Source organism: Myodes glareolus, chromosome 1 (genome assembly GCF_982192425.1).
Source record: "Myodes glareolus chromosome 1, mMyoGla1.1, whole genome shotgun sequence".
Lineage (NCBI taxonomy): Eukaryota > Metazoa > Chordata > Mammalia > Rodentia > Cricetidae > Myodes > Myodes glareolus.
The window spans coordinates 21,997,459-22,019,514 of record NC_142026.1 but is presented as its reverse complement, the minus strand read 5'-3'; the positions used below and the strand labels follow the sequence as shown (position 1 = coordinate 22,019,514).

The following is a 22,056-nucleotide window of genomic DNA, read 5'->3' as shown; positions in this document are numbered from 1 at the left end:
CTTGTTTGTCTTGTCTGGTTTTGCACCCACTGTTCCCTTGGCCTGGAACAGCCTTCTGAAGCTTTGGCTTTGTGTCTTCTGTGACCCCAGCCTCACCCGCCATTGCCCAGTGCCCCCCACTGGCTTTGTTTGCCTTTTGATTACTCCGCTTTGAACCCCTCCATTATGACATTTTTCAACATCACATAATGACTGCTTGTTTAGATGTCTCTTCTCATTAAATGGAGTTTTCCAGTGACAGCGTTTCAAACCTGCTGTTTCAAACCTGCTGACTTGTAAGCCGGAAGTCCCAGAGATGTTCAGGAGGAGCTTGAGGCCTACCACAATGAAGTGAAGCTGTTCTGATTGCATTTCTGATGATAAAAAAAAAAAAAAATAACCTGACGAAAAGCAATTTAGGGAAGAAAGGGTTTATTTCGGCTTACAATACCAGATTCCAGCCCATCATTGCAGGGAAGTCCGGCCAGAGTTTAAAGCAAATAGTCACATCGCAGCCACACACGTGCGCAGGGAGAAATAAACGCATGCGCACGCATGCTCAGTACTCAGCTAGCGGTATTTCCTCCTGCACAGCCCGGGGTGCAAAATCAGGACATAGTATTGATCGCTTTCACGCTGAGTCTTGCTACATCAGAGGGACCTTTCTTGATTCATTCTTTCCAGGCGATTGTTGGTTTAACAGTTTAAGAATCACAGATGCTAAGACTGGAAATGTGCTTGTGGAGTTAGTCATAAAAGATGCAGGTAAACCCAGCCTTTGGGGACAAGTTTCTCAGAATCTAGTCCCTGGTGCACCTGAACTGGGATTACCCAGGGACGTGTTAGAGTACCGTTCCCGGGCCCCTGACATAATGGGAAAGAATTTCTGAGGGAAGGGCAAGATGCCTCCAGTCAGGCACCATCCCTCATCATCCTACTTACACTTGTGAAAAATGTGGGCATCTCAAAGGAGCCAATGAAGAGGGGGGAGAAAGATATGCAGAGAGTGGAGGAGAACCAGTAACTTTCTCAATTACTCTGCAATCTGGAGTCCTCTCCCGAAACCATGCTGCTATCGGAAGAATAATAGTGTATATGCCCAGGGCTGTGGTCTGGGGATGTTGGATCTTGTACATCTGATGGAAGCAGTTTGCAATGGATGACTCTTGGTCCTGATGGTGGCTATGTGACATCATGTCATTGTACTCTGTGGTCTTCTTTATCCATAAAAAGATAATGTTGCATCATGTTGGTGTGTCATCTGATGGAGTCCCTAACCGCCTGTGCTGGGAATCTCAAGCAGGGTTTTTCAATTCTGTGAGACCCAGGTCCTTCAGTAAGTTTGTTCATTTGCTTATTGGCAGTGCTCCTGATGGAACACAGGGTTTTGCACCATGCGAAACAAGCCCTCAACCAGTTGGCTACATCCTTAGCCTTCAACTTTCTCCTTCCAGCTTGAAATGAAATTCATAGGTAGTATACATATAATTAGATGTATAATAATATCTAGATTATATATCATAGATAATACTATATATATTCCTATTGCACACATAAACAGATTTTTTATTAAAAATTAAGCAGTAATATAAGGGAAAACAAAAGGAATTTATAGTCATGTTTAAATAGCTATACCTTTGGGTTCAAGTCCATGTGAATACGTGACACACTTTTTTATTTTGATATTTCTGCCAGATTCTCAGGAAACGTGTGAACTGGCAATAATAGACTAAGTCAGGTATGTTAAACCATGACACAGGGAACCACAATCTGTCACCATTGCTGATGCAATTTAAAAACAAAAGCAAGGCCAACCAACAGGAGACGTTTTCTGTATCTCATAGTTATAGTAACCCCAAACAGGCTGTTTCCCAGGCTTTTCTACCATAACAACAAACAGGCCTATCTTTCACTTCTTGTCATTAGCAATTATCATGACGTAATTGAAATTCAGTGAACCACATGGGGCTTAGGAAAGAGAGACTCCCAGCTCTTAGTCACTGCTGTCATCATTACCTGATGCAATTTTTCAAAATAATGGTGCAAAATTCCTGGTAAATTTCCAGACTTGTCCCAAAGCAAACAAAATGGAAATTCTTAAAAGCAGGAGCTGAAAAGATGGCTTGGCGCTTAAGAGCACTTGCTGCTCTTGCAGAGGACCAGACTTCAGTGCCCAGCAACATGTTGGGTGGCTCACAACTGCCTCTGACTTCGGGTCCAGGGGAACTCAACAACGGCGGGCTACCGCGGGTACCTCCGCTCTTGCACGTACCCAAACAGAGATGTTCACATATAGACATAGTTAAAAATAGTACAAGTAAATCTTTTATTTTTTTTAAGGAGAGCCATTCTGCATTGTGTGGGACTATTTTGAGCACCACAGAACATGTGGCATTGCATTGGCTGGCTACTGCCAGCTCAACCACAGCTCTCCAGACAAGCAGCCTCTGTCCCCAGACTGCTCTGCTCATCCGAGGAGAAGCATCTCCTGCAGAGAGGCCTATCACCGTGGTGCTGTGCTCACCCTGATTTGGAGGCCTCTGCAGCCTCAGCTTCTCCCTGCCCCAAAGGCTTCTCTCATCCTCCCCTCACACAACCCCCACCCATGCAGCAGCCTGGGATGCTTCCCAGCCTGTTACTACCCATGTAGCCCCTGCTCACTTTGGTGCCACCACATATATGACCCAGAACCTGCAGGCTCTGTTATTTCTCAGTCTGCCTTTTCCAAGTTCTGTTCTGCTACTTATGAATCAGCTGTGTGACTTTAGTAAAACGTCTTGACCTCCCCTCCCCCAGGCCCAGCTCCTGGTTTGCAAAATGCTGATGTATTAGTGGTAACTGCCTGAACTACAGTTCCATGCTTTTTGGTGATGTGAGTGATAACCCAGGAAGCCACTGAGTACAGGGCCTGGCCCTTCAGGAAGTGTCTGCTGTTTTCACAGTAGCTAGCTCAGTTACGATGAAGTATCATGTATCCCAGGTTGGTGCTGAGCTCATTGTCCAGGAGAGGCTTGCCTTGAACTCTTGATTCTTCTGCTTCTACTTCCTGGGTCCCAAAATTACAGTCATAATATATCACTGCAAAACGATCTGAGGTTTCTTCTACTTATTGAGCCCTGACTACATTCCTGAGAAAGGGATGGTAAAATCTTTGCAGTGATGTAATGCATGGTGCATTTGAGGGAATCAGACTCATTCAGCTTGGCTAGAATAAATACCATCATGGTGGCTGCTGGCACTAACCCTCAGACTCTGGAAAGTGAGGGACAAGGTGGGGAGGAGGGACATGGGGCATGGGTTATAACAGAAGGATGGATTCAGCTGAGTAATGTTGTCTACAAGGGGCAGAAACAGCATCCAGAGCACCAGGCATTAGCTCCAAGGAGTGCTGTTGGAGGAGCCCTGTTTGCAAGGCCAGCTTGCACTGAACTGAATGATTGGCGTTTTATAGCCTGTAGTTTTCTTCCAGGACCAGGCTTGGGTGGTGTTGGTGCCCCCTTGTGGAAGGAAGAGTACTGAAGATGCCACGTGTCCAGTACCAGAAACCTCCCCTGTGCTATTTACCAGTTTCCAAGGTTTTCCTAGACTATTAGGACTTCTCTTTCTTGAGTTTCATTCTAAGAGACATGAGGGTCTCTGCTTAAATTAGTCACCTGGCCTCCGTGGAAGCTGTTGGTTTTACTGTCGCATTTCATATATCATAGCTTAAATATATACTATGTGTTGCTATATATACGGATTAAAATCAAACGAATTAAATTTTAATAGCGTTGGGTATAAAGAACCCTGATTTAATGCACACATACACCCTCTATCTCTCTTGTTTTTGTTTTTGTTTATGGCTTTTCAAGACAATTTCTCTGTTTAGCTCTGGCTATCCTGGAACTTGTTCTGTAGACTGGGCTGGCCTCGAGCTCACAGAGATCCTCCTGCCTCTGCTTCCCGAGTGCTGGGATTAAAGGTGTACACCACTGCAGCCCGGCATGCACACCTACTTTTAAACCTTCTAAAACCAAGCCAAAAGGAACCTGGACATCAAGCTTGGGCGGCATTTGAAGGAGTCCTCCAACACTCTGAAGTGAGAAAAACCTGTTTGTTCCTTCGCTTCTAATGTGAGCATCCTGGCATACACACATCCTGCCACAAAGAACACTTACCTTCAAAGTCATATCCTGCGGGCTAACCCCATTTCTTCTCATCTCTTTACCCCTGGAGCCTAGCTCAATGCCTAGCCCTTAAAGGGGGACATGGTATTCAGTTTCAGTTCTTGGAGTCATCGGGAGACTTGTGATGAACAAGAATTGGTTCCAGGTGTCTCTGAAGTCTTAGAAGACATGAAGTTTAGCTTTGACGTTTCACAGACTGGATTGTTTACTTTGATGGGGGACTACATGAACCTTTGCTCCAAACAAAGACAAGCAAAACTGGTTATCTCGTGAACCCTTGTCGGCAGCTGCGTGACAGTTGTCAGTGAAAACATCTAAAACAATTCTTAATTCAACAGAGCTTATTCTAGATGCATAAAAATGTTCTAAAACAAGGGGCTTACAGAACTAGCTGTGATTTCTTGAGCTGGGACTTGGTAAACTCTTAACTATTAACAGTCTTTTCTAGTCATTTTTATTTTAGTTTTACTTGAAATTTTTTAATTTGAGCGAGAAAAAATAGTTAAAAAGTGTGCTTTTGAAATCCAATTGAGAGCCAGGCGGTAGTGGCGTAGGCCTTTAATCCCAGCACTTGGGAGGATCTGCTTTGGCAGGTGAGGCAGATCTCTGTGAGTTCAAGGCCAGTCTAAGCTACAAAGCGAGTTCCAGGATAGCCAGAGATGTTCCACAGAGAAACCCTGTCTTGGAAAACAAACAAACAAACAAAAAAGAAATCCAACTAAGGAGCTGTTGATGTAGTTCATTGGTTGCTCAATTCCGTTTCCCATGCCACATACACTGGCATGATGCCCCACACAGAATTACCACCACCACTTGGGAGGTGGAGGCAGAAGAGTCAGAAGTCAGATATTCTCATAGAGAGTTTAGGCCACAGGAGACCAGAATATCTGATTTAACAGAATATCTGATTTAAGTCTTTTAAAAAAAAGATTTTTTTTTCCACTCTTGCCTCTGCCGCTAGCTACCATTTGCCCTCAATGTGGTTTCCCGTGCTGATATTTTCCCTTGTTCTTGGACTTCACAGGCATGATTGACAACCTGCTCTCCCCAAATCTGATCGATGGTGCCCTTACCAGACTGGTCCTTGTCAATGCAGTGTATTTCAAGGGTTTGTGGAAATCCAGGTTTCAACCCGAGAGCACAAAGAAACGGACCTTCGTGGCAGGTGACGGAAAATCCTACCAAGTGCCCATGCTAGCCCAGCTCTCTGTGTTCCGTTCTGGTGAGTGCATGTTGGGTGAGGTCTATTCTGGAATGTGCTGGAAGCAGAAAGGCAAGGCTCTCCAGTGCTCTCTGTTCGAGAGCAGATCTTTGTTAGGGGGAAAGGCTGGGGGAGGTGGCCCACAGCTGGAATGCCAGTACTCCACAGATCCCGCCCCCTCTTTTATTGGTTTCTCTGTGTAGCCCTGCCTGTCCTAGAACTCACTCTGTAGACCAGGCTACTCTCAAACTCATAGAAATCCGTCTGCCTCTGCCTCCTGAGTGCTAGCATTAAAGGCGTGTGCCACCACCGCCAGGCGAGGCAAGATTTTGTGAAGTGCATAAGTCTTTGTACCATGCAAAACAATTACGTATCAACAAGTCACGTGTGTGGGTTTCTGGATTGATAATGTAGGATGAAAGATAACTAACAAAACCAATACAAATGAACATTAAACGTAAGAAGCAATCTATCTAATCACCATTAGCAAACTTATATTACTAAATAAAAATTACGTTTCTTTTTCACTCCTTGCATTATCAAAAATTAGGAAGGCTAAAAAAATCCACTTACGGCTACTGCTTGGGGTGGGTAGGCCCCTTGAGCATTACTGGTAGCAGGGGGGGCCTGTAAACTCGAGGACTTTCTCTATGTCATTACCCCAGCAGCGCCCCTCCAGAGAACTTACTACCTGAAGATAATCCCACACTGGCAAATAGAAACCTGGTACAAAGCTGCGTTCAGAGACACAGGTTCTGTGTCTATGAATTTAACCTACCTCAGATGGAAAATATTTTTAAAAGAAAAGTTAACTGCATATCAAACACACACAGATATGTTTTCTTGTCACTGCCCCTAATGATAGGATGAATATATAATGATGTGAATGATATGATGTTGCGTTAAGTTTGATAAGTCATGGATGATCTAACATATTCAGTAGGATATATATAGGTATATGAGAAGACCATGTTTAATATGAGGGAGATCAGCATGCTAAACCCTGTGAATTCTGAGGCATGACTGTGCTCTGGAACACAGGTGGTAATTAGACTTAGCCCTACATAAAAAGAAAGATTATGCAGTGTGTATCAGATTGCTCAGTGTGTATCAGATTTCAGAGGCAGGTTAAAAAAAAAAACAACAAAAAACAGCAGATGCCGTAATGAACCATGCTCACATAAATACCCTCTGTGCACTCGTCTGTGCAGGTAAGTCTTGGAGAATGTTCAGGAAAATGTTCACAGTGGTGGGATTTCACATCGATTTCCTCACCTGAAATTGAAGTTTCCTGTGTATGGATGTGTACGTGTCGGTGTGGTGTATGTGTGTTTATACCTGTGTGTGTTCATACCTGTGGGTGCCAGAGGAGGACGTGGGGGGGGGGGAGTCCTCCTTGCCGTTCTCTGCTTCGTTCTTTTGAGACAGAATCTCTCATTGTGCCTGTGAGTAACAGCTGAGAAGCTCTGACCACCCTTCCGTCTCCCAGGTTTATGTGGCTACTGGGGATTGGAACTTAGGTCCTCAGGCTTGCCTAGCAGGCCTTCTTACACTTCTCTCCAGTTCCTGAACTTTCTTCTTAATGAATCGGTACCTTATAGACAGAGGAAAACATCTCCTGCGCATGCCATCATTGCCACAGCACAAATACCCGCGACTGATTATTTTTTACATTTCATTTCCTTGGATCTTTCTTGATCCACCTTAAATCTCCTTTTCCTGTCTGTATGACAGGCTTCAACTATCCAGTCTATACTGAGCGCCCTGGGTGCCAAATACCCCCTCTTTTCCTTTTTTATCTTCCCTTTTAAAAAAGGATTTATTTATTTTTGTTTTTGTTCTCTCTGTGTATGCCTGTGTGCAAGTGCATAGAAAAGGGGATCCAATACTCTGGAGTTAGAGGCCGTTATGAGCCACCCAACACGGTGCGTGCTGGGGACTGTAAACACTTGTCCTCTATGAACCACTGAGCCACCTCTCCAGCCTCCAGATGTTCCCTTTTTGTTCACAGTCACCGCCACATCCACACAGATGGCCCTGCCGCCGGCTGTCTGCTGTACGAGTTCAGTCACGGCTCCTGCGTGTCTCCATCAGAACACTTTCTATCCTGTCAGATGCCGGTCAGGCTCTTCTCAGAATGAATTTTCCAGATTTGCTAGTCAATCAATGTTCACTGAAAAATATTATATACTTACAACAGCACGGGATGTTCGTCCCAAGAACCCGAACATAGTGAATAGCTCCTTTCGCCTGAACGCCGTTTCAATCACACTAATCTCCAACTCTCGGGCTGTGCTGTTGGAGCTCACTGTTGGGATGCTGGCAGCACCCCCAGTGCATATCCGGGCAGAAACGGTTTATTTTAAATGGATCTTTATACAATCCTTATTCTATTAAAAACGAAACAGAAGGTTAAAATGCAAGGATTGTTTCGGTAGTCCTCTGGGAGATTCAGACATACAACTCTTTTCTTTTCTTCTGTGTAACAGCCCTGGGTGTCCTGGAATTTGTTTTGTAGGTCACGTTGGCCTCAGACTTAGAGAGAGCCTCCTGCCTCTGCCTCCCAAGTGCTGGGATTAAAGACGTGTACCACCACTGCCCTGCTGACATTCAATTTTTTTTTATAGGAATATAGCCTGCTCTTCTTGAGTATATAGTCTGTTACCAGAGAGAAACACTTGAGGGCCTCTTCTGAGTTCTGATTTGTCCAAGAACATGCATGTGTACTTTACCTTGGGAATACACAAATACATCTTTTTGTGGTGCCGAGGATTGATCCCGGGGCCTTGGGCAGACTAGACAAACTCTCTGTTACTGAACTGCATCCTGATATAATTGCATTTTTATCAGTTCACTTAGAGTGAAGAGAGAGGAGGTGGAGGCTGGGAGAAGGGAAATGATAGGAGAATGTAGATCTGCCTGCCTTGATCAATTCACTCTGTCCTTCCCCACCTCCTTCCACCCTGTCTGTAGTGGGGCTGCCTTTTGGGACTCTCCTTCTCCCTGACTTCCTATGGGAGTGGTCAGTGTAGACCTAACTGGTGACTGGTGAAGGAAGAGAGAAGAGCGAGGGCATTCACTTCCCAATCTCTCCCCACAATGACACCAAGGCTGCAGCCTCCTTCCTCCTAAAAGTCCCCGCTCCTTCCAGAGGAGCGTGATCCAGAGCTCATTCTTGCTAGGTCACCCTGTGCCCTAAGGCTGGGAATGGTGACCAGTGTCTGTAACCATCCATAGCAGTTTCTCTGTTCTTCCCACGCTTTATATAATGCCTTCATTAAGCTCTGCTTAGATGACCCAGCCTGATGGCATGTCTGTTTCCTGTTCACTGTGATGCTGTACCTAGCGCAGGACAGAGTATGTAAGTGTTCTTGCCCCTACCCCATTTCCCTGCAAGTCAGGACTGCAAGCAGCATGGGCTCAATTCTTCTTTCCCTCCTTTCTGTGCCTGTCATTGTGTCTGCCTGGAATCCCAGCTTGGATTCTGGCTTTTTTCTGGACTGTGTGGTATAAGAGTGTCATCCATTCTCTAGTTTCACACTTGGCTACCAAAGCAGCTTGTCCGGGTGTGACAGGCTTATATGCCTGGGCCTGTGAGGCAGGCCACAGTGGCTCCAAGCAAGCATTCATTTCATGACTACAGACCTCTTAGCCTGTTGGCCATTTCTGCCCATCTCCTCACCCTCTTCCAACGCACCCAGCCAGAACTCAAGAGTCTGCTGTAACCACACCCACATGATTTGCAGGATCTCCTGTTGGGCATTTCCTGGGCCTCAGCCAAGTCTTGGTTCCCTTTGCTGAAACATTGCCATTCAGAGGATCTGCCTTCTTTACTTCTCGGCATCTCTAGAGAGACCCACTTGGCAATATCAGGGTGAGAGGTGGAGACAAGAAAGACAGGGAGACAATGCTTCTGACTTGTGCCTCCTAATGAATAAGCCTTCAAGGATAGAGTTCCGCTTAGGAAGAGCTTTAAGTACTGTTTAGGGGAAGAACATACAGGCTCTCACTGCAAAGCCAGCTGCCACATATATAAAGCAGGGGAAAAAAAATGCGGTCCTGTAATCCCACTTCCTAGGATAAACCCCCTTTTAAGCTCCGGGTATATAATTTTCGACCTATTCTATAAATACGTAAGAATGTATTTGAAGCCTTTTTGCATGCATAGGATCACAGTGCAATGTTTATTCCACAATCTGTTTTATTCCTTAGTGACTATAGCCATGGGACTTTTTTTTTCCCATCAATTTGTTAGGATTAACAAGACTGTTTTTTTTAGCTGCACATTTTTTTCATAATATAAACTTGCATAGTATTTTGTGGCTAGGTGGTTGCTTTTTTCCTCTAATAACTAACACGGCAGTCAGTGTTCCTTAGCATAAATGTGTAACAGCTTTTAGCGCTATTCCTAGAGGAAATTTGCTTAAATAGGAATTGTTGATCAGAGTTCTTATAAATGCTCAGCTTAAATGCTTGAATTTATACTGTAAAGACCTTATCCTGGAAACACACGCACACACGCACACACAAAACAAATAACCAGACTTCTTTGTATGTGTATGTGTGCCATGCTCATACATATGCAGGTTTATCTAGGACTGAAGCCAGAGGTCCCCATTTGGGTATATTCCACAATCACTCTCCACCTTACTTTTTGAGGCAGTGTCTCTCACAGAATCTGGTGTTCACTGATTCAGCTAGGCTGACTGGCCATGGAACCTCCAGCATGTCCATGGAACCTGCCCCTGCTTCCCCAGAGCTAGAGTTGCCACCCTATTTGCATTTTTATATGGATACTTGGAATTGAACTCATGTCCTCATCATGCTTGTGTGCAGGTGCCTTACCAACTGAGATGCCTCCAGTCCCCCCATCTCTAGTTTTCTTTCTTCTCGGTCTGCAGCTCATACGTATCCACCAATACTACTTCCCCTTTGCTGTCTGCTAAGCCGTGGTTCCCAAGACTAGGTGTATTCTTGCTCTCGCCCGCCAGGTTCTCCCCCACTGCACCTTTGCTGACTCACCTAGTTGCTTCTGCCTCATTTCTTCTCCATTGGCTGTCCTCAAGCCTGCTCTGAACTCTAGTCTGTAACATAGACGGCCATCCTCAGAGGATCAATTTGTTGTTTCCAAATACATTCTTCAGTCCCTATTCAAGTGGGTCAGGAAATTCACTTTGACTGGTAGCCAAGGGTCATGACAGGGACAGCCATCTCTCATGCTTGCCTGATAGCATTTCAAGTATTCTCCTTGATTTTACAGACCATAAAGCATTTGTAGCATTTCAATGAGTTGAGTTATGTCCTTGTAGGACTTGCCATGGGAATCAGAGTCCTAAAGGGCCTTTCTAGCATGAAAGCCCTCACTGTACATGCATCTTCTAAGCAAACTCTCCAATCTTCATTCTTCACACTTGACTCTTGGCTGTTACATCATTCATCTCAGAGAAAGGGCTTCCTTGTTTCTTTTCAGAGTGAGGGACCCGCTTCATGTATTCTACGCTATAGAAATCGTCCTCACAGAAGAGCTCATGGTATACTTGGCAGATGTTGAGTTTCATACAGCTTAGGATATGACCCTTTAAAGGGAAGATCTGTGGGACAGCTAGAGGCCCTGTGCCCTGACCCCAGCTTTCCTGTATGGTTTGTCCTAATGGTGAGGTGTCAACACCCATTGGCACTGTGTGGTTCCCCATGGTAGGTCAGCTTTGTGTCTAAACTGAGGAGTAACCGATCGTTCCAGAAGTAAGGCAGCCAGACATCCTCATGACTGCGTTTTGTAATTCCTTTATCTGGCTGACAGAGAAGTAGCTTGCACTTGAGGTCAGCCTGGAATCTATAGCAAGATCTTGTTCCAAAAATTGGTCAGGCACCGCTCCCTTCTGTGCTACATGGCAAATTGTGCCACATGTGTGTACATCATCTTGATGAATTTTATTGAAGTCATTGGCTGAGTGAGCTGTCCATATTGGCTTTGAATCCAGGTTCTCTGTGTTCTCAATCTCACATCTGGCCTCTGTAAAAAGGCGAGGTGTCTGGGATGTAGGTGTCTGTCCATCTGCCCACTTCTCCAGCTGACAAGTAGAGCATGGGGGTGGACAGATGGAGCCCTCCCAGCTGGCACTGGTCACCCAGTCCTGGGGTCAGATACATCGATAGAAAGGGTTAAACATCCAGCAGGTTAATATGTGCTGGTTATATTGGCCAGTAATGGTGTCAGTACCCAGCCAAGGTTGGGTTAACCTGTGAGCCGCTTACCTCCCCCCACCTACACACACCCTAGTTCACACTTCTCATCATTCATGGCTTTAATCCTCCTTAGCCGAATTACACACACTTCTGTAGCAATTAATCTCTCCAGGTCTTTGTTTTCTATCCCCAGAGCAATAATTTAGTAACCACTTCCAGCATTTCACAGTTTCTAAAAATTAGCTCCACTAGAGCTGGAGACTTGATGTTTTCCTCAGGGATTCAAAGGGCTCATTAGGAGGGTGGGTATTTTTCTCGCTTTCTCGTTGATTTTCCAGTTTCCACTGAGACCGTTTTATCACTCCGGCTAGAAGTAAAGATGAAGAATACTAACTTTGATTGGTGGGTAGTCCCAAGCCAGAACCAGGCTGGCTGGTGCTTAACAGCAGTTCTAAGCTAAGTCAGGCCACACTGGATTCCAAGGCTTGCTACAGCCTAGTGTCGCCTGTGGTTGGGGAAGACGAGAGATTCCCCCAGTCCCTGGACAATTCTGTTATCCTATGGTGTCAGCTACTCCAGCACCTTCGGCTGCTTATATTTTACAGAAGAGTGCTGTGACAGAACAAAGCTTGCTCTGTCTCTTGGCTGTCCTCTCTCTTTGACCTTCTCTCTTCCTTCTCTGGAGGGGCACCCTGTCCGAAGTTCCTCACTTCAAAAGCTATGATTGGCCAAGGTCATCCACCAAGAAAGGTCCAGTGAAAAATCTCAGGAGCTCGCTTCCTCTTTTCTCTTTCTTACGTTGTACTTCAGGTAGAAGAGGGCCCCTGGGCACCCTGCTAATTCGTACTTATATTATCTTTTCTCATTTTACCATCCCAGCAACCTTGCAAGGTCCGTACTGTAATTATCCGATATTTCTGTCTGTGTAGAGAGGTGGTACAGAGAGACCATGCCACCTCATCAGACTCACAGAGTTCATCTTTAGAGGTTTAATGTTTAATAAAGATCTTAGAAATCCCCCATGGATCTAGGAACGCCAGCAGGGACCTTCTGACTGCTCGGTTGTACTATGCAGTTGCTGTTGTCGTCTGTTGTCTGTGGTTGTGTTCGTTACTTTGCTTGTTGCTGTGAGAAAGTACCTGAAGATGGGCGCTAAGGGAACATAGGGCTTACTTATTTCAGCTCACGGTGTGAGGGTGTCATCCATTATGGGGGGATGTTAATGGCATCAGTGGTATGAGGTAGCTGGCCATCCTGTATCCACTCTTGAGAAATAGAAATACATGCAAACTTGGTGCCCAGCTAGCTTGCTCCCTTTTTTCCTTTAAAACGGGTAACTAAGAAAAATGATGGGGGTGGTTAAGAAATGGTTTTCCTGGGTCTTGTTTATACCATCATATTGTGCACCTTAAAGACAATGCAAACAAACAAAATACTTGGATTTGTTTTCTAAATCAAAGTAAAATGTAAAAAAAAAATCAAAAGTAACTTTAATTTATTCTTTTACCCATTAAAGGTCAACCTCTTACAAAGCACTGTGTGGCGAGTACCTAATGATCTACTTACATTCTGTTCAGCGGAATTCAAGTGAGTTTAGCGATGCCCAGAGGCATTCTGTCTAGACTGAAGACCGAGAATTCTACACCAGGGAAGAAAGAAGTCATTGTCCTTATCTTTGTCCTTCTGAGGGAGCTATTTGTAGCAAAGGGAGCTTTGCGGACTGAATTGCCAGTCTTTCCTCTGCAGCTTCCCTGGTGACCGCCAGCCACTTGTGTCCCATCTGGCAGTCATCGGGCATGCACTACATCTGCCTCTGGTTTCTTTAGGGTCGACCAGCACCCCGAATGGCTTATGGTACAACTTCATTGAACTGCCCTACCACGGTGAAAGCATCAGCATGCTGATCGCCCTGCCCACTGAGAGCTCCACCCCACTCTCAGCCATCATCCCCCACATCAGCACCAAGACCATCGATAGCTGGATGAACACCATGGTACCCAAGAGGATGCAGCTGGTTCTGCCCAAGTAAGTGTCCCTTTCCTTCAAAGAAAGGATGTGTTGCTCAAGGGTCAACTGTCATATTGCACAGTAGAAACAATGAGCTAAGATGGTTTGTTTGTAGAGAATTGGGGGGGGGGACACGGGGGACCAGGCTATGTTTTCTGAAAGCTTCCTCTGAGCCCAAGCTGTGCCTGTTTGTGGTGGGATAAAGAGAATACTAAATGAAGGTAAGCCGTCTTGGCCATAGAACATCCCCACAGTGCAAATCCATGAATCTGTCACAATTTCTAACATAACCCTTTCCATTCGGAGAATTGAAAAGCACACACGTACCTTCATTTAGCTTGGATGCGAACACAGTGGTCTGAGGAGCTTGGGGAGATCGCCACTGATTGTCCAGGTATCAGCTAGATGCTACTAAAGCCTGAGGCCCATGAGATCAGCTAAGTGCTTTGCATCCGTATTGAAGGCAGCTTTTCTTTTATGTCCCCAAAGTAAATTACAGATGGAATTTCTAATGTTACGGCTCGAGGCTAGGGCAGAAGCAGCCCCAGATCTTGGTGCATCCTAATTCCCGACAGTTCAAAGGTCATTTTTTCCAGTATGTGGAGGGAGTGATGTAATTTGTCTCCTTTGTGAACTTTTCATCATTACCAGCTTTCTCACCCCCTAGAGTGTCTATAACCACAGCTCGGTGGGAGTAGAAAGCTCGAATGGCTTTTAATTCTCCAGGCACTGAGTTAAGTAATCAAGAGTAGTACTTACATATACAAGCACTAGACCTCTTCCCCCCAAGGGGGCTGGAGTGGTAGCTCTCCACAATGAAGAGAGCTTACTGCTCTGGCAGAGGACCTGGATTTGGTCTCTGGCACCCACGTGGTAGCACACAATTCTAGTTCCAGAGGATCTGGTGGCCTCTTCTGGCTTCTTTGGTACCATGTGTACATGTGGTGTACGTAAAATACATGCAGACAACATACTTATACATCTAAAAGATAAAAATAGAGGCATCTTAAATGTTAAATACATCCTAGCCACTCTTATAAGTCATTGAATAACATTTAACCAAATATCTGGTACAGAGTGCCTGTCCCACGTGGATGGTCAAGCTCACTATGAGAAGAAGAACATAGATGATCTACTTACCTGTTCCACGTGGGTGGCCATGCTCATTGTGAATGAGTAGAGGCTGTGTTGTCTGCTTACCTGGCCTTTAAACATGAGGTTAAGAAGTCAGGCTGCTGTTGGGAGTGGTGTCCTAAGTCTTCCTTGGAACATCTGTTTGTAAATAGGCGCTGATTTTGTCATGGATGAATCGTTCAGAGCATTTTGATTCTCCCCCACATTTTCTGTTTTCACATAGGTTCACAGCGGTGGCACAGACAGATCTGAAGGAGCCACTGAAAGCTCTCGGCATCACTGAGATGTTTGAGCCACTGAAGGCAAATTTCTCAAAAATCACAAGTATGTCGAGTTCAAACCTTCCGTAAACGTCAAGAAAATGTTGCGGGTCCTTATTTGCTCAAAAAGAAAAATCAAAATCAGGGAAGTTTTAGGTTGATGCATTGCCAAAGGATGCTGTTGACTGTAAACCTGTCAATCAGCATTCATCATTTACTCCTGCATTTCATGTGAGGCCTGAGGGACCACGAGATTAAGGACTTCTACATGTATTGCCTGACTGCTGGACAATATTTGTAGCTCCATAGTTTGCCTCTTAATTAGGATTTAGTTGCTCTTTATTTTCTAATGCAAACTTTTCCCTTGGGTTTGAAAGCACACACACACACAGTCAGTCTCTCTCTCTGCTACACTGATCTTTCCGCTCCCTTTCATTCCTGGTCCCGTGCCCAGAACATGAGCATCACCTGGGACTGAGTTAGAAATGCATATTTTGGGTCTGATCCAGACCTCCTGAATCACAACCTTTGTTTCAATGGGATCCTTTGGCCTAATAAAGTGTGAGAAGCACTTCTTGTTCAGGATCACTTGTTAGAGTCGGAATGCTAAGCAGGAGGACCAGGGGCCCTGATCTCCTTATACTGTTCTCTTGAATCTTGTAGATGACCTGAGTCAGATAAATATGCATCTAGTCACAGCTAGCCATATTAGAGCTGGGTGTTTGTGCAGACAATGCAAACCCAGGTGACCTCCCCCGCTCCCCCAGGAGAAAAAAGAAAAAAATATCCCTTTGCTCCCTTCATCCAGACCCATATCGTCAGGTTCATGCTGACTGGAGTTGGTGTCCTCCTGGACAGTGCCACCCACTGGGAATTATTTGTTGCTTGGGCTCTGGTGAGAAGGAAATGAGGACCCTCAGTGTAGGGTCCCCAAGACACAACTGCAATTCTGTGCCTCGCCTTTCCCAGGACTCCCTTTCTCGTCCTGCTGTGTTGGTGGATGGTAATGGGTTAGGAAAGCCAGCCCTTCCTGCTACTAACTAACCACGTGACTAGGGACAGATTTCTTAACCTGTGAGCCTCAGTTTCCCCATCTGAAATCCTTCCTGAGATGGGCAGTTTGTAATGGGACAATGCCCTTGTCTTTCTTCTGCAGGAATAAAAAAAAATGGTATTTCACAAATTTCTATTCTTTTCATTCTTAAAATTAGCAATGACCTGAGTTGAAATGCTTAGAGGTGCTAAAACATTTGGGGTCTGGGAATCCCTCCCAGAAGTAACAATTACAAATCATTTAGCAGAAATTGAGATCCACTGCAAGTGACAGCCACCTAATACCCTCAATCTATAGGATGGTCAGAAGTTACTTCGGACCCTTTTTTTTTACACAAACTGAGAGTTGCCATGACTTTGAGGTTACTCCTGACGCTGTAGATGGCATGCTCATCAAACAAGTGCTGATTCTGTGTTTTCCTGGGAACAGGGTCAGAAAGCCTTCATGTCTCTCACATCTTGCAAAAAGCAAAAATTGAAGTCAGTGAAGATGGAACCAAAGCCTCAGCAGCGACAAGTAAGTGCTGGGTCACGCAGCAAGGCCACTTCCAGTAGGAAAGCAGACACGCTTCAGTTCACTCGTCGGCTTAGCAAACTTCTAGGGAGCCTCGTTTCCAGCTGAACACTGGGGAGGTAGGAGAGGGGAGACAGCAATGAGTATGGATAGACGAAGTATTTCGTGATGATGATGATGATGATGATGATGATGATGATGATTGATATTGATGATAATGATCCTTGGGAGACAGCAATGGCTAGATGAAGTATTTCATCATCATCATCATCATCATCATGACCCTTGGGAGACAGCAGTGAGTATGGGTAGATGAAGTATTTCATGATGATGATGATGATGATGACCCTTGGGAGACAGCAGTGAGTATGGGTAGATGAAGTATTTCATGATGATGATGATGGTGATGATGACGAAGACGACGGCAATGTTGATGTCAGCAGTATAGCTTAGTGGTAGAGTACTTGCCCAAGTTACACAAGACCTTGGGTTTGAACACTAGCACTGAGGAAAGAAAAATCATGTTAGTATAGGAATTAATTTCATCTAGGAAGGGAGTGGGCATTCCGCCGGAAAGAACCAGATAACATGTTGTTTATCCTTGTGGGCCTCCCTGTCGCCAGCACAAGTCCTCAAGTCCACAAATATATCGAGAGTGCAGCAGAAGTCTGCAACTGAGTGGGTATGGCTCACTTCGTCTTCCAAAAAAGCTTTGTTTATCAAACCAAGGGTTGGCGCTGTAGACTTAGCCCGAGCACAGTTACATGCTGGTCCTTGCTCTCAGGAGGATAAAGCACATCTGCCTGCTTTATAGGCTGGACAGGCCCATCTTTAGTTTGAAACGTAATAGCTAGTACAGGAGCATAGCTCATCAGGTCGGTCCCTCAGGACAATGCGAAGAATCGGCATCATTCGCAGAACTGCACAGGATTTCTGGGCATCCGTCCTTATCAGTAGAACATCTGCATGTGTTGTGTCCTCTTGGTCACTTAAAGGAGAGAAAACCTACCCCCTGCCAGCACCGTCGTTGCCATTAGTCACCCATGTGCGATGGGATGAGGAGACTGAGCTGTAACCTGTCAGCTCACATGGTAAATATACACTGCACATGTGGCTGGATGGTTGACTGTTTCTAGCCATGGAACAGTTATTTCGTCTGTAGAGTCAGCCTCTTATTCCATCCCAAACAAAGGCTTACATTTTTTTTCCTGTCACTTTAAAATGGCATTTAACATAAAGACCTAGAATACAATGCAAGGCTTAAAAGTTTTAAAATACCCTTTGTCTTTCTAGGTGATTGCTACATCTTAAATTTGACCAAAGTGATTTCTCAGTTTTGCCAACGGATATTCCAGTTAGGGCCAGCTATGTTATTTGTAGAGGAGCCCTTTGTGACTGGAAATATAGACTCACAGTTCTAGATTGTACTAGGAGTTCCAAGACCACTACGGCAGAGTGTACTAAACCAAGCCCAGGGCTCTAGTCACCACCGTGTGGCTGCTGAAGTAGTCACCACGGGCTTCCGTAACAATGCCAGAGGCTGGAGAACTTGGCAGATATTTATTTTCCCACACTTCTTGAGGCCAGAAGTCCAGGGTCAGAGTGGCAGCAGGCTTGGCTTATCTTGAGGTCTTTCTTCTTGGCTTGTGTGCTCGTGTGGTCTTGCCACATCCCTGGTGCCCCTACCCATCTTAATAAGGACATCAGTTCTGTTGGATCAGAGCCTCACCTCTAGGTCCTTCTGGGTTCCTTATAGCTTCTGTAAAGAATCTATCTCCAAGTATAACCATATTAGGAACTTAGTGCTCCAATCTAGTAATTTTAGGGAGACACAGTTCCGTCTGTTTGTAATTCTGGGTGAATATTTTGGCAAAATAAGTTTGCCCAGCATAACTTTTTAATATTCATTTTCTAAGAGCAAGTCCAAGTCATTCATGTCATTCAGAAATTTGAGGAAAGCACTGAGCCATTGTACCAGACACTGGTGGTTATACCAGCCTTTATGGTCTCGTTGAATGGGGCCCACCATTGGTCAGCAGAGCAGACAGATCTAATATCCACGTGTCTAAAGAAGCTTTCTGTCAGGCTAAAGTGTGGTTCACTGGCAGATGGCTTGCTCAGCCGTCACGTGGTCCTGGGTTTCTCCCCAGAATTGCAGGAAGAGCAAAGAGTGCTTTCTAAAGCAGGTGCCCGCATTAATGAGTTGAGCAGTGGTCTAGCATAGCATATGCGGATAAGCCGTCTACATTGCAATCACACGGGGCACTGAAATGGTGTACCAAAGGAGAAGGCGCAGAACCAACAGTGAGGCATTCCGAGCTGGCCTTCGATCTTCAGAAAGGATGTGGGAAGGTTAAAGAGGTCCAGAGGCTTTATTAGCATGGCAGATGGCATGGGTAAAAATAACTTATAATAACAGCAAATAGGCATTGGATGCCCATTTGGCGGCGGTCTCTGTCCTGAGAGCAATAGAGTGTTTTATGCCATTCAGTCCTCATAAGTCTATGAGGACTAAGTATATTTATTGTGAAGATGGGGCTTTTACAGAACAAAGGAGACAGTAATCGTGAAAAGCCCAGCCCGGTGTTCAACAAATGGCTACCGTTGAGATCTTTATAGCATGCCAGTTCAAGAGACAAAGCTAGTGTGTCCTCAGACGCCAGCATCTGGGAGTGTAGTCACCGGCCTCCTGCTGATTGGCTAACGCCTCTGTTTCTTTCCGTAGCTGCAATCCTAATTGCAAGGTCGTCGCCTCCCTGGTTTATAGTAGACAGGCCTTTCCTGTTTTTCATCCGACATAATCCCACAGGTGAGTGGTTCTTGGATCTCATCCCTGGCTTTCCATCACCAGACAGGTGCTCTCTGGCTACAGTAGTGGCCATCAGTGTGGCCCTGAATCTGTTTCTTCGTGTCCACTGTAGACGACACTGTGAATACTGTAACCACCGACTTTAAGAGGAAGGAAAATCAAATCTGTGTTGCAGAATTTGATGAGAGCTTTTAAAGATTGCCCAGATTGTACTTTTGGAGGAAGGTGGTGGTTTTTACCATATAAGAAGGTTCGGCGTACCCTTCATAGTTTTAAAAAAAAAAAAATACCTTAAATTTTTGTAACACACTCTGTCTTCACCTTTTATAAGACTGCTCAGATATAATGTGAGGGAATTTTCCATGCAATAGATCTTAGCCCCACAGTTCATTCCTTAAACTGAGCTCTGATCTTTAGCTTCTGCGTGTGTGTGGTGTGTATGTGTATAGTGTGTGGGGGCAGCTGGATGGATACATGCGCATAGGTATGCATGTCCGAAGTGGGTTGTCATTCCTTAGGTGCTATCTCCCCTGGGTTGTTTGTTTGTTTGTTTGTTTTCACATAGGGACCTGGGACTTGAGATTAGGCTAGGCTGACTGGCCAGCTAGCCCCAGGAACCCTCCATCTCTTTGTGACATTATACGCTTATAAGTATGCACTGCCATATTTGGCTTTTCCTGTAGGTGCTGAGTCTTGCACTCTGATCCTTGTGTTTACATGACAAAGCCTTCACCTATTTAGCCATCTCACCAGCCCGCTGAGTTCATCTTTTAAAAAGAAATGATCAAGATATATTATATGAAATGTTTTTAATTAAAAAAAATAATATTTTTAAAAAGATAAGTAACTAGAAAAAAAGCATAGTCAGGCTGGAGAGATGGCTCAGCAGTTAAGAGTGCTGTCTGCTCTTGCAGAGGATCTGGGTTCTGCTCCTACTGCCCACATCAGACAGCTTACAGCTGCCTGTCACTTCAGTTGGCCTCTGTAGGCACCTGCATATATGCGCTGCTCATAATCTCATGAAGGCACACACATCCACATAAATGAAAATAATAGAATTTTTTAAAGAGGTATAATAAGGATAATAACAGTCCCTCCCTCTTTATGGAAAGGCTGGCTTCACATCCATATACTGTGGTTGCTAATAGGTTTTATCGTTTGCTGCTATTTTAATCAGAAGGTGTAGCTCTTTTTTGTTTTGCATGTCCCCATTTGTGTGTCAGAATCAATCAGTCCAACACTGGAGCTTCTCACCACTCGTGGCTACTTAACCTAAACTTCCTTTAAAATGATAATTAAAATCTCCACTTCTTACCACACCATCCTCACTGCAGCCAGCACATTTGATACTGGGTTCCATATCACACAGCGAAAGTGGAGACTCTTTCTGCCCTTGGAGAAAGTTCTGTGGGATGGCACAGATGGCCCAGCGCCCTCCCGCCCCAGCATGCAGCTCCTTCCATCTTGCCCCGTGCATTCATTTTAAGGAGTTCAACATTCTCTCTTTTGATTCCTCTAGGTGCCATCTTGTTCCTGGGGCAGATAAACAAGCCCTGAAGAATAGGCAGAAGAAACCCACGCAGAGCGAAGATGACTTTGTTCTGAAGAAGACTCCCATCTCCACATCTTTCATAGTTCTGTTAAATATTTTTGTACACCGCTTTCTTTTTTGAAACTGGTTCCTAGCAACGGTTCAGTGACGCAAGTGTTTCTGGTCAGGGCTGTGTCAGAAGAAAGGGCAGGATGGCTGGGATGCGGCTGTGAAGAATGAACAGGGGGGCTTCAAGACGTCCAAAAGAGCTCCTTAAACTACTGATCAGTTACCTAGATTAACAACCCCCCTGAGTATTTGCTGTCTATCCAGTTCAGGACTTGCGTTTCGTTTTTGTTTATATGTGTGACTTTCCAGGAGAAGTTTAATCAGTGTGACAGGAGGGAAAAAAAGACATTTTATAGTTTTTTTAATGGGGAAAAACATCATTTGCCTTTTTGATTCCCTCCCCCCCACTTCCACCCAAAGACTTGAAGGTGGTTAAGGGATGGAACTAGCGAAAGCTGTAGCCTCTTCGTGTGTTGATTTTGTTGTTGTTGCTATGGTTGTTTTATATAACGCATGTATCCACTAAAATAAAGTTTGAAAACTAACGTCTTGCTGGACACAATTTGCTGTCAAGCCACACACCTGTCACTACTGGTCCGTACTCTTTGGATTGGCATATTTTGTATTTTGTACAAAGTAAGAAATAAAGTGTTACGAGTAGTAGGAATTTAAAAGAAGCCATTTCTCTGTGTGAAAAATGACATCAAAAGAAACAGCCTTTTCAGACTCCTTCCTCGACCTCTCACGGTAAACCTTTGTACTGAGGCAGCTTGCGGGAGCTTCAAAGCCCCTGACTTTTTCTGTCCTTTTTCTTGCAACCTGACAAGCAATTGTCATCCCTGGACTCAGTGCCTCCAGTTTACAGACCTCCTCCAGCAGTGACTGTTAGGGGAAGCCCAGCTCTGGTCCTCACTTAGCTGCAGCTCCCTTGAGCAGCAGCTAAGGAGTCGCTGCAGACAAGTACCCCAACAAGTACAGAAAAAAAAATTTCTGACGATTTGTCTATTTTGAAAAATCTAAACAACAGTAAATGTTTTGGCTTTGGTGGGACTGGCTGAAGGGAATGCTGTTTGAATTAACAGTTTTTGTTTCACGTAAAGGAGTAATTTTTCCTGCTGAATTTAAACATCACACTTGTGTTAAAATG

The 22,056-nt window shown here is 44.8% G+C and overlaps 1 protein-coding gene across 1 annotated transcript in view; it reads left to right on the top strand.

The window, feature by feature from the left end:
- Positions 1–21,454, top strand: part of Serpine2 (serpin family E member 2) — a 59,507-nt gene extending 38,053 nt beyond the window's left edge. Inside the window, exons 4-9 of the mRNA XM_085697801.2 lie at positions 5,170–5,367; positions 13,359–13,557; positions 14,897–14,997; positions 16,417–16,503; positions 19,226–19,309; positions 20,829–21,454. Coding sequence (XP_085553927.1) covers positions 5,170–5,367; positions 13,359–13,557; positions 14,897–14,997; positions 16,417–16,503; positions 19,226–19,309; positions 20,829–20,866 — 707 coding nt within the window. The 3' untranslated portion in view covers positions 20,867–21,454. The remainder of the gene's footprint in view (positions 1–5,169; positions 5,368–13,358; positions 13,558–14,896; positions 14,998–16,416; positions 16,504–19,225; positions 19,310–20,828) is intronic.
- Positions 21,455–22,056: the final 602 nt, after the last annotated feature.